The sequence below is a fragment of the Amblyraja radiata genome, chromosome 3 (assembly GCF_010909765.2).
Source record: "Amblyraja radiata isolate CabotCenter1 chromosome 3, sAmbRad1.1.pri, whole genome shotgun sequence".
NCBI lineage: Eukaryota > Metazoa > Chordata > Chondrichthyes > Rajiformes > Rajidae > Amblyraja > Amblyraja radiata.
This window is the reverse complement of record NC_045958.1, coordinates 20,105,849-20,118,533: the sequence shown is the minus strand read 5'-3', so window position 1 is coordinate 20,118,533 and position 12,685 is coordinate 20,105,849. Positions and strand designations below refer to the sequence as shown.

General features: G+C 41.0%; 1 protein-coding gene across 2 annotated transcripts in view; it reads right to left on the bottom strand.

The window, feature by feature from the left end:
* The window catches only part of wdr36 (WD repeat domain 36), an 81,834-nt gene that overhangs the window by 57,201 nt on the left and 11,948 nt on the right, over positions 1-12,685 (bottom strand). For both annotated transcript variants that reach the window (XR_004411330.1, XM_033017416.1), the window contains exons 4-10: positions 11,641-11,761; positions 10,922-11,051; positions 8,276-8,330; positions 4,794-4,926; positions 2,789-2,964; positions 1,989-2,109; positions 1,668-1,733 (exon numbers count right to left, since the gene is read on the bottom strand). Coding sequence is in view for 1 of the 2 variants with exons in the window: in XM_033017416.1 (XP_032873307.1) it covers positions 1,668-1,733; positions 1,989-2,109; positions 2,789-2,964; positions 4,794-4,926; positions 8,276-8,330; positions 10,922-11,051; positions 11,641-11,761 (802 nt within the window). In the remaining variant the exon portion in view is untranslated. The remainder of the gene's footprint in view (positions 1-1,667; positions 1,734-1,988; positions 2,110-2,788; positions 2,965-4,793; positions 4,927-8,275; positions 8,331-10,921; positions 11,052-11,640; positions 11,762-12,685) is intronic.

Sequence of the window (12,685 nt, the reverse complement as noted above, 5' to 3'; positions counted from 1 at the left end):
CAAAACTGAACACAATACTCCAAGTGAGGCCTCACCAACATCTTGTACAACTACAACATAACATCTCAACTTCTAGTCAATTCCCTGACTGGTGAAAGCCAGCAGGGCAAAAGTCTTCATGACCATCCCGTTCACCTGCGTCACTACCCCCAGGAAAACATGCAGTTGCACTTCCAGGTCCTTCCATTTTACAATACTTCCCAGAGCCCCACTATGAAAACCCTACCCTGATTTGACTTCCCAAAATGCCATATCTGGCACTTATCCCAGAACAGTACAGCACGGGAATAGGCTCTTCAGGCCACAATGCCTGTGACATTATGTCAAGTTAAACTAATCTCATAGAAACATAGAAAATAGGTGCAGGAGTAGGCCATTCGGCCCTTCGAGCCTGCACCGCCATTCAATATGATCATGGCTGATCATCCAACTCAGTATCCCATACCTGCCTCCTCTCCATACCCCCTGATCCCTTTAGCCACAAGGGCCACATCTAACTCCCTCTTAAATATAGCCAATGAACTGGCCTCAACTACCTTCTGTGGCAGAGAATTCCACAGATTCACCACTCTCTGTGTAAAAAAATGATTTTCTCATCTCGGTCCTAAAAGACTTCCCTCTTATCCTTAAACTGTGACCCCTTGTTCTGGACTTCCCCAACATCGGGAATAATCTTCCTGCATCTAGCCTGTCCAACCCCTTAAGAATTTTGTAAGTTTCTATAAGATCCCCCCTCAATCTTCTAAATTCTAGCGTGTACATGCTGAGTCTATCCAGTCTTTCTTTATATGAAAGTCCTGCCATCCCAGGAATCAGTCTGGTGAATCTTCTCTGTACTCCCTCTATGGCAAGAATGTCTTTCCTCAGATTAGGAGACCAAAACTGTACGCAATACTCCAGGTGTGGTCTCATCAAGACCCTGTACAACTGCAGTAGAACCTCCCTGCTCTTATACTCAAATCCTTTTGCTATGAATGCTAAAATACCATTCGCTTTCTTCACTGCCTGCTGCACCTGCATGCCTACTTTCAATGACTGGTGTACCATGACACCCGGGTCTCGTTGCATCTCCCCTTTTCCTATTCGGCCACCATTCAGATAATAGTCTACTTTCCTGTTTTTGCCACCAAAGTGGATAACCTCACATTTATTACCTCACAAAGTGAGATTAACCTCACAGATAATCTCAACTGCCTGCTCACAATCCATGCACCTCCATTCTTAAATGACACTATACTATCGCCTAACATTGGTTCCAGGCACACATTCTTTGTAAAAAATAATCTTGCCACACACAATTCCTTTAAATTCCCCCTCCCATCTCACCTTAAAGCTAATTTTTAATAATTTTCTTTACTAACTAAAATGCCAGCTATTTTAGTGACATCTGCAAATTTACTATTCTCATCCAAATCAGCGATAGAAATGACACAACAATGCACCCAGCACCATCTCCTGAAGCAGACCACTAGTCAGACTGCCTGTCCAAAAACAGCATTTCTGCTAATGTTACTTACCATCAAGCAAATTATGTAACCGATTATCTAGCTCTCCCTGGATCCCATGTGACCTAAATTTCCAGAGCAGACTACCATGCGAAACCTTAAAGACTTATTCAGATGAAAGATATCCATAATACATTCATTGTACTTTAGAACTATACTCACCATGACCCAAACTCTTATTAAAACTTTCATGAATAGTGGAAAATGACTGCAAAGTTCCATCTTGTCCTATATTTAAAAACAAATGGATGATTTGTGAAACTATGCTCAACTTTAAAACACAATGAGCACAAACATTAATCAAAAGATTTGTAAAATCTACTATCTACGATACGTTGAGTGATACAGACTACCACTCAACAGAACAAGCACCAAGTACACTTGAAGATTAGTGTGATTTCATTCTAATGAAAAGATCAGTTCTACAAAATGAAGACTAGCAAATAATACAGCAATTACACATGCGGTAATATATATTCTTACCTGCACTAAGAATGTTTTGTCCGTCAGATCCATGATATTTTATTTTGGTTGGAGGGGCACCATGTCCCATACGACATCGTAAAAGGCGACCTCCACCTCCTGGAGCATCAAAAATCCAGACCTAAACATAAACCAGAAAGCATTTACTGTATTTCTTTTTATACAAAAGGGTAAATTGTCTATGTTACGCTTTTCACAACAATAGTGTTATCCCACCTTATCCTGTTCAGCTGGCTATTAAAGAAGATTGAATAGTGCATAGGTAGAAACAAGGAACAAAAAATGTAGCTTTATAAAAGACAAAGTGCAGGAGTAATTCAGCGGGTCAGGCAGCATCGATGGAGAACATAGATACTGTATCGGGGATGGCTCCTGCACCCATGCAGATCGTGATTTCATTAACTTTACCACTAACATTCACTTCAATTCACTCGGACTACCTCTGACATAGTGTTGAAATGAATTACTTTTTTCTTTCTTACATCCCTTTCCAAAACTTTGGCTGTCACTGCTGACTCTGTACAAACTTAAGTAGTTAATCACAACTGATCATTGGCAGAACCATCAGAGACAGTCAAGAGCAGGTAAACAGATTGCAAAATTATACTTCAAACATAATAGATGTTTACACAGAAAGAGGATGAGAGCTTCGTGATCCACAACAGTGAAGTGTTATTTTAACCTCAGCCATTCCATTTAGTTAGATCATTGTTTTATGTAGTTAGAGTCTTACTTTTTTTTTTCTATGAAAACACTTTATAGGGAATAGTCCTATGACAATAATAGGACATGAACCATACCCGAATTGCATTGTCTTCACCAGTAGTAATGAGAAGTGGTTCTCCATGAACAAATGTTAATCCGGCAACAGCTGTTGTATGAGTTTCTCGCATCTGGGTAATCAGCTTCTTCTCCTCCAAATCCCAAAGGCCAACGTGACCCACATGACTGCCAACTGCCATCACTGGAAATCCATCTGTAAAATTGAAACATAAAAACATTGTGATGTTAAAGGATAGTTTTAATGGCAGACGTGTGCAAAGAAACCTACAAGAACCCCTAGCTATTATATGCAGGCATTCCATGATTTATAAAGGAGTTGTATTCTGAAGGAACACTTCATTAGGTGATGGTAAATTGAAATTATGTTGTAGGAAGGAACTTCAGATGCTGGTTTAAATCATATTAGTTTCTAGTATCTGTTCAAAAACATATTAATACAACTGTCTTAAATAACAGTAAATCATTTAGTTGACAATTGAAGTTTAAATCAAGATAATAAAACCATGCATTCTTTACCCTTTCAGAGGACTCACCAAGTGAAACTTAAAGATCTGTTGGCGCGCCCTCTTGTGGGGAGAAGTTGTACCATGGGACGGAGTTGGTGGGGGGGGGGGGGGGTAAAGGGAGAGTGATTACCAGGGGAGTGGGGTTAATGGGAGAGTTGTACCCGGGGAGTGGGGGGGGGGGAGGGGAGAGAGTTATACCAGGGGAGGGAGTTCGGGGGGGGGGGGGTGGGGGTCTTCCTCTTGCAAATGAAACATAAACCAAAGGAATAGTTAGATCTCATGCCGGGTGTTGAGCAGCCAGGTTGTTGTCTCTGAGTCAATGTCTGACAGGCCCTGAGCTCCGTTTGGTGGGTGGTAGAGCGGGCATCCAGAGATGACATGGTGGGGTAAGGGGAGTTATAACAGGGGAGTGAGGGGAGAGTTGTACGAGGGGAGGGAGTGGGGGGGTAAGGTGGGAGTTGTACCAGGGGAGGGGGCGGGGGGAGGGGGCTGGAGAGAGGCAGATGCCGTGACGCCAGAGGGGCAGACGTTGTGACGCTAAAGCGGAACGTCATTGAAAGCGGAGATTGACAAAAATTGTTTTTTTGTTTTGTTTTTTTTAACAGATTTTCTTTTTACCAAATAATCAAAACCTGCGAATTTCCGCGGATCCGCGGAGAAATCTCATGGCCGAGGTAATCTCTGCAGGGTCTTGAAGTGGAGAGCCGCCACCTGGATGCGGATGCACACCAGTGACCGACCGCCCTCGCAATTGGGAGATACAGGACCGCAGCAGCGACTGTGTTTCCGATTGCCCAGAAGAAACACTCCAACTTCCTCTGGGTCCTGGCAACAAAGGCAGAGGGCAGGACCAAGGCAACCAACCAGTATCACAACAAAGAGGCCACCAGTTGGTTTATGGCCAGTGCTCTGCCTCTGTAGGAAAGTACTCAGAGACAAAAGTAATTGCCCAGCTATGGCACTAGCCAAAATCTGGATTTGCTTTCCGGTTGACATAGGATGATGGAAGAGGGCCACAAGAATGAGGGCAAAATGTGAAAACACACAAATTTGCCATAGATTGAAATAAGGGGTTAAAAAACATATAGTCCAGATGAGTTTTTTCTTGGGAACATCATTTTTCCGACAGAAGAGATACCAATGAACAAAATGACACCCACGAAGTAGGATCATATGGGGGGGGGAGCACGGTAGGCCCCTCTGGCCCATGGACTACATGTTATAGAAACACATTTTACAGTAGAACTGCCTGTATTTTAAAGTCAGACATTTTAAGTACACTGGTTATCTAAAACCAAATATTAATTTAATGAGGCTAGACATTTTAAAAATCATCATATGACAATCAAAATCTTACTGTATCAAATTAAACCAGCCAAAGTTGTACAAAATTGATTGGTGTGATACGGGTTGTTTCAACTGATATTACAACTTTACTTTATACTGAGCCTACAGCTTTTTTTCATTTTCTTCCTAAATTCTTCTTAAATAAACAGCATTGATATAATCTCATTACCTGTGCGAAATGATATTGCTGTGACTGGTCCCCAATCTTGCTGAAATTTCATTACCATTTCATCATATTTCAGATTATGAATAACTATCATGCCAGATGTTAGGCCGACAGCAACTACATCCACTGCTGGGGCCTAGAAAATGGAAAACACAAAGAGAAAATTATAACATATAACCTAACAATTATAACAGTTCTGGGAACCATATTATACGAAAGATATTGTCAAGCTGGAAAGGGTACAAAGAAGATTTACAAGGATGTTGCCAGGACTAAAGGGTGTGAGCTATAGGGAGAGGTTGAATAAACTGGGACTCTTCCTTGGAGGGCAGGAGGATGAGGGATGATCTTATAGAGAGGTATAATATCATAAGAGGAATAGATGAGATAGATGCACAGTCTCTTGCTCAGAGGAGGTGAATCGTGGACCAGAGGACATAGGTTTAAGTTGAAGGGGAAAAGATTTAATAGGAATCTGAGGGGTTACTTTTTCACACAAAGGGTGGTGGGTGTATGGAACAAATTTCCAGAGGATGTAGTTGCGGCTGGGACTATCCCAACATTTAAGAAACAGACAAGTACATGGATAGAACAGGATTGGAGGGATATAGACCAAACGCGGGCAGTTGGGACTAGTGTAGCTGGGACATGTGGGCCAGTGTGGGCAAGTTAGGCCCAAAGGCCTGTTTCCACGCTGCATCACTCTATGACTCTGTATGCAACCAATTATAATCTTCCCATTGACATAACCAAATAGAATTTTAAACATGGCTATTGATTTAACATAAATTTAAAATCTCATTTAATTTTTATGTTTGAAGGATCATACACTACGATTCTGTTAGTTTGTCTCAATTTGCAAACTGGTGACAATGCCTCAAATTCTAACAAATTTACAGAAGAAATTTATTTTTATTTCAATTAGGTCATTTTAACAACATTTGCACTCGACTAAATTAAATATTCAATGAAGGGTTATAATAAAATCCAAGTACAAATATTTAAATCATTAAATCTCCGGTTAACTTCACATTTGTCCACAATGCAATTATCAACTGGAATTCCAAATTACAAACTTTGATTATATAAGCAATATACCACAGAAAATAATGGCAAAAGTAATACTTTTCAATCTTATATATGGTAAAAGGTAATTAATTAAACAACTGAAAATAGCTAGCACAAAAGCTGTCCGGAGAAACGCCTGCCGTTGTGTCCAGAGACTGGGATAATTGATCATCAATAACCATAATCTTCTTTATTTTCTGCAAGGCATGACCGCAGCCAATAGAAGGAACACTTATCCCTTGCCTACGGTTTTTCCCACAGGTAACTTGAGAAAATATATTTATTGGAGGGGATAAAGCAAGATCTATGTCAGAACGAAGGGCCAGTCTAGACATCAGATCAGTTTGGTCTTCTTAAAATGGAGGTGGTTTGTAACAGATTTATCAGATTTTTCTTACATAGCATTTGATGTAGTAGTCTGAGCCACCGGCACCAAAAGCAGCAGCAAGGGACTAGACGTTTAAGATAACTTGAAAAAAGAACCCACAGGAAGAGGAGAATCATTATTTTAAGTGATATTTGGTCTGATTTATAAGGTACTTGATAAGTGAAAAGCACTCGAAGCAAATGTAATAATATCTTACAGAAGTGATCTGATATTTAGACAGACATAGAAAATAGGTGCAGGAGGCCATTCAGCCCTTCGAGCCAGCACCGCCATTCATTGTGATCATGGCTGATCGTCCCCAATCAATAACCCGTGCCTGCCTTCTCCCCATGTCCCTTGATTCCACTAGCCCCTAGAGCTCTATCTAATTCTCTCTTAAATCCATCCAGTGATTTGGCCTCCACTGCCCTCTGTGGCAGGGTATCCAACAAATTCACAACTCTCTGGGTGAAAAAGTTTTTTCTCACCTCAGTCTTAAATGATCTCCCCTTTATTCTAAGACTGTGGCCCCTGGTCTGGACTTGCCCAACATTGGGAACATTTTTCCTGCATCTAGCTTGTCCAGTCATTTTATAGTTTTATATGTTTCTATAAGATTGCCCCCTCATCCTTCTAAACTCCAGTGAATACAAGCCTAATCTTTTCAATCTTTCCTCATATGACAGTCCCGCCATCCCAGGGATCAATCTCGTGAACATACGCTGCACTGCCTCAATTACAAAAGGAAATAAATTGCTGGGTAATGGAACTGCTAGCTTTTCTCTTTCAAAGCGACGGAACGAGTATTATCACTAAATACAGGTGCACAACCTTTTATCCGGAGTTCCGGAAACCGAAAAGCTCTGAAAACCGGACATTTTTTCCAGGATGTCGTCTGCACACCAAAGCTCGCGTTTGGTGCCAAACTTGACCCGAAACGACCCACGGTCAACCCAGGTCTGTACTACTGTAGCGGCTGCCTCCTCCCCGGAGACCGGGGAGACACTTAAACATCTGTAAATCATTGCTTAAATGTTAGTTAGTTAGTTTGGAGGGCTTTTATGTGAAGGGGGGGGTGAAGGGGGAAACTTTAATTCTTAGTCCCCTACCTGGTCGGAGAGGCGGGGAGCGGGCAATGCCTTACCGGGTCGCCGTGCAGTAAGCTCCGGCGCTCCAAATCCAGCGCCGCCCGCGGCCGGACGCCCGCAGCCCCAGCTCCGCGGCCGGACGCCCGCAGCCCCAGCTCCGCGATGTTGTGTATCGGCGGCCACAGCGCTCCGGAGCTTACCGCACGGCGACCCGGTAAGGCATTGCCCGCTCCCCGCTGGTATCCCAGCGCTGCGACACCGCCGACTCCCAACATCGCGAAGCTGGGGCTGCGGGCGTCCGGCCGCGGGCGGCGCTGGATTTGGAGCGCCGCGCAGCCAGGGGTAGAGTTGCCGGGGTCGGAGCTCCAACCGGCTCCGCCGCGGCCGGACGCCCGCAGCCCCAGCTCCGCGATGTTGGGAGTCGGCGGCCACAGCGCTCCGGAGCTTACTGCACGGCGACCCGGTAAGGCATTGCCCGCTCCCCGCCTCTCCGACCAGGTAGGGGACTAAGAATTAAAGTTTCCCCCTTCACCCCCCCCCACCACATAAAATCCCTCCAAACTAACTGACTAACATTTACGCAATGATTTACAATGATTCCCCGGTCTCCGGGGAGAAGGCAGCCGCTCCAGACTTTTCAAGCCGCTCACGCTACCTACCTAATCTACGCTAAAAATCTTCCATTCGGAAATCCGAAAAATTCCGAAATCCGAGAAGTGTCTGGTCCCAAGGCTTTCGGATAAAAGGTTGTGCACCTGTACTATCATTTTATACTGCACTATTCTTGCGGGATAATTCTAAAATTTATACTGCCGACTTTTCCAAAGGTTTCTCCCAAAGATTTTAATTCAAATATTATGGACTGTTTGACCGCAAGTACTGTTATCATCATCAAGAAAATAAACTTCAAAATACGAGTTTGTGCTTGAACTGAACACCAATTATAACAGAAAATTACTGACCTGCTGAAGAACAGACACACTTGAGTCCCAACCTTGAAAAGTATACAAAAGTTTGCTACATTTGGATCAGAAAAGAAAAAAGTCGTAAATGTTGGAGATTTTTTCTTAAATTATGTTAACCACTAAACTAATGTTGCCTTATTGTTCAGTAAAGAAAATCATTTAGCTCTTTTAAGACCATCACAACTTAATTGATTTGCATTTCAAAGACAAATATTTAAAAAAAACAATTACATACAGATTTCCAATGTTGGATGAAAATAATCAGACATCCTGAAAACCTCACCCATCTCAATAAAATAGTCAAAGTAGTTAGTTCAAGTCCAACAAAAATATATCCAATAAAACTTTGGTCTAGCTGCTACATGATTTGTACATTGTGGTCAAGGTCAGCTCTATTGCTGCTCTCCCTCAGCTCATGAATAATTACTCTTCCAGGTTGCTCTTTGTTTTCAAATGGTGCTAAAAAGCTAACAAGGTGCAGAATGTGCTAAAGGTGGGGACTTTAATGCTACTCATCAAAAGTGACAGTAGCATAACAATGATTTAACTGCCTGAACAATTCAGTTGCTCGACTCAACCTACGTGAGGCAAGAGAACTATATTGCGAGCAAAGCATACTCGTCTTCACCAACTTACTTGTGGCAGATGCATCTATACCTGAACAGGAGTGACCACAAAATAACTTTGTGAGGACCCATTTCTACTCCTATACTCCTCAATTTCACCGAGGTTGTGGTGCACTGTATCAAATGAGATGGATTTAAAACAAAACTAACAGCTCAAAACTCCATAGATGCTGCTGCACCCGCTGAGTTTCTCCAGCATTTTTGTGTAGCTCAAAACTAGCTATTGGAACTGTGCCCCAAGAGCAGAAATGTATTTCATCATAAACTCTCATCTTTTAACCACACTAGTATCATTATCAATCCACAAACCAACTGTGTTTCACTGAGTGCAGAAATCATGGAGGTTACAGTCCTACTTAGGGGCGACAGTCCTACTTAGGGGCGACAGATGGCACAATGGGCTAAGTGTTCGGCTGGCGACCGGAAGGTAGCCGGTTTGAATCCCGCTTGGAGTGCATACTGTCGTTGTGTCCTTGGGCAAGACACTTCACCCACCTTTGCCTGTGTGTGAGTATTGGTGGTGGTCGGAGGGGGCCGTAGGCGCAGATTAGCAGCCACGCTTCCGTCAGTCTGCCCCAGGGCAGCTGTGGCTACAGAAGTAGCTCACCACCACCGAGTGTGACTGAGGAGTGTATGAATAATGCGATGTAAAGCGCCTTGAGTATTCTAGAAAGGCGCTATATAAATCCCATCCATTATTATTATTATTACTTATATTAACTCAGTTTATCTACGGACACTGTTTTTGGTTTCAGTTGTCTGCAAGAACACTCAACTGCATTTCACAACATTTATATAACTTCTGTTTTTCACTCTCTTTTCTCATTAAATCAACCAGCTTGCTTCTTAAGCAGTTCATCACCACCACGTCCCCCTATCATAGATGGGCCTTTGTTCTTTACATACATTAGTGTTCCATGGACAGAATCTTCCACACGCTCTCTCCAATTTGGATTCTCACTTTTTCTGTGCCTTTGTCCAACTTGCTATTTTACTAATTCTGTGAGAAGCTGAGTGTTTCAAAAGTGGTTCTGCTTTAATTTAAAAGAAAAGGCTGGTGCCTCAGTAATGCAAAATTTCTGCTACATCTTCCATCAAGTATAAAGCTTCACCAACAGTTAACAGATCACTAAAATTGCAAAGAAACAATCGAGGTCAAACAGAGGAAATGTCATGGAGTCAGTGGCATAGAAGCAATGGGGAAAGTGGACAGCGGGCATGAAAACAACAATTTCATAGTATGATGTTGGGCTGCAGATATGTTTTAAATATGTTAAGAATGGAGCATTGGAGACAAGTCAGTAGTTATCAGTGATCACGATTTGGTATCATGTCTATGTAAAATGGTGCCAAAGGAATTTGGTCACAGCACCATCAAGATTATAGTAGATCAAACAGATGATGCATTACCATTTTTGTTGGGCAAATAGAGGATGGGCAACATTACCGATGCCAAGAACAAATTGGAAATGTATCAAATTGAAAAGTTGTTGCACCATTCTAATTTTCAATCTCTCGGGAATAGAGTGACCTTGACATGCAAGCAGATTTCCAGCTTCAAACCTAGATTATATCACAAAATATGTGCAAAAAGCTAACCAAAGCTCAGTAATATAATTTTCAATGTATCCTTTCCATTGGAAAAATGTTGATTGGTAAATAATGTAGCAGGTTACACTAGTAGGAGCTATTGGCATGGATAATACACAATCAATCACAATTAAACTACACCGCTCTACAATTTCAAAATATCTATTTTATGTAATATCTAAGTATCAGTTTAGAAATGTATTGTATCCTTCAAGGAAGACATTAACCAAATTATAAAGGCTAACATCATGATCCTACTTTTCACCAGATGTCAGGTCTGAAAAGGAAAGGTTGGATGAAGATCACTTTGGTTTTAAGTGGACTTTAGGTTTATCTAAATTTTAAAAACTTCTGGGAAAAACAACGAAGTAGAAATCTTAAAAAATTATAACATTTTATTAAAAAAATTAATAGAAGCTGAACTAACTTGGACTTAATATTCCAAAGCTGAAGACTTCCTTGCTGGCTACCAAGTAACAATTTGTTGATATAGGTACTTGGATGCAGAAGGGCAGAAACTGTAAATGTGATTTTATCAAAATTCAGTTGAAGGTATTAACCAATAAGGTTAATACAGCATTATACATCATTAAGGAATATTTTCATTCTTGTCATTTTACAATGGCAAAAGTAATCAAGACTGCAGATGATCTTGCACAAGATTGCTAAGAATTCATGTAACCATGCAACATGTCAGGTTTCGTCTTTATTAGAAAGTTCCTGGTTTAAACATTTACCAGGCTTAATCAAGCTGTCAGTGCCTAGATCTACAATGGTTTCAGTATACTTGTTTATTATATATGTATCAGTAATATTAGTAATGGAAATTATCAGCTTGTTCTGTTGCTTTCACTTGGCATCAATGCAGAACAAGCTTAACAACAATGTTCTATAATAGACCAGGGTACAAAAGTGTCCTTCCATATACAAAGAATGCTCAAATGATTGAAGGAAAGGACAAGCAATCCAAAATGGCCCACAAAATTCAGATGAGGCAACGCAAGGAACAAACCATGAACACAAATTGGTGTTGCATGTTATTTTACTCAGACTAACTTGGAGGCCTCAATTCTTCAAAATACAATTCCAGGAAATATGGGAACTAGTGGCTACAATAATCAAAAACAATTCATAATCTTTTAAACTCACCCTCTGATTGCACATCCCAAACAATAAGCGTGTTATCTCGATCCACTGAGATCACATGATCACCAAAAGGCAACAAAAGATGGACTGCTGCATTATGACCTTTATATATATATACAATCTGAAATTAAGGGGAAAAAATCAGTCGCATAAATGGAAAAATAAACAGTTGTTAAATACATTTTTTTAATCAAGTATTGCATTAACAAATTAAATTAATGCATACGAGAAAACTGAGCACTCGTAATCATCAATGGAAAACAGCAAAAAAGCACAATTTAGCCCAAATCATTATTTTTACTGACAAAAATGCTGTTGATTTTACTTACCAAATTCTAATAGAAAAAAAGTATTTATCTTCAATTAAAAAAAATATATATTTTTTGGATAGGAAGATGCATCTTTCCTCACTCTACTTCTCCATTTTCAACATTGCCATTTTGCAACTAATCTCCCATTCACCTAATCTCCTATTCAGCTATACCCAGCTGCTGCTCATATTGTTATACAAGCTCCAAAACAAATCAAACTTGGCTTACTTATATTCTTAACATTTGTTGTCGGGAACCTAAGTATTCGGCCTGCACTCATGGAACCAAGGTGTCAATAATGGTACTTGAAAAGCAAAAAAATCCAAATGTTGGAATGGAAAACACTGGAGATGCTCAACAGGTCAGGCAGCATTAAAGGACAGAGAAATAAAGTTGACCATATAATATAACCATATAACAATTACAGCACGGAAACAGGCCATCTCGACCCCTCTAGTCCGTGCCGAACGTCACAAGTCTGATGACTATTCAGCAGAGATGAACAGTTATCGACATGAAACATTACATGTTTTCCTCTTCACATGCTCCCTGTCCTGCTGAGTATCCCCAGCATTTTATTTCTGTCAGCAACAGTATCATTATAGACTGTGAACTTCATTGAGGAGACAAGGACTACAGAGATGATGACAAAGTTAAATCATACGTCACAAAAATTATGAAACGAGATTAGTTTTACTTGGCTTCATGTTCAGTACTGTGGCGTCAGCTGATAC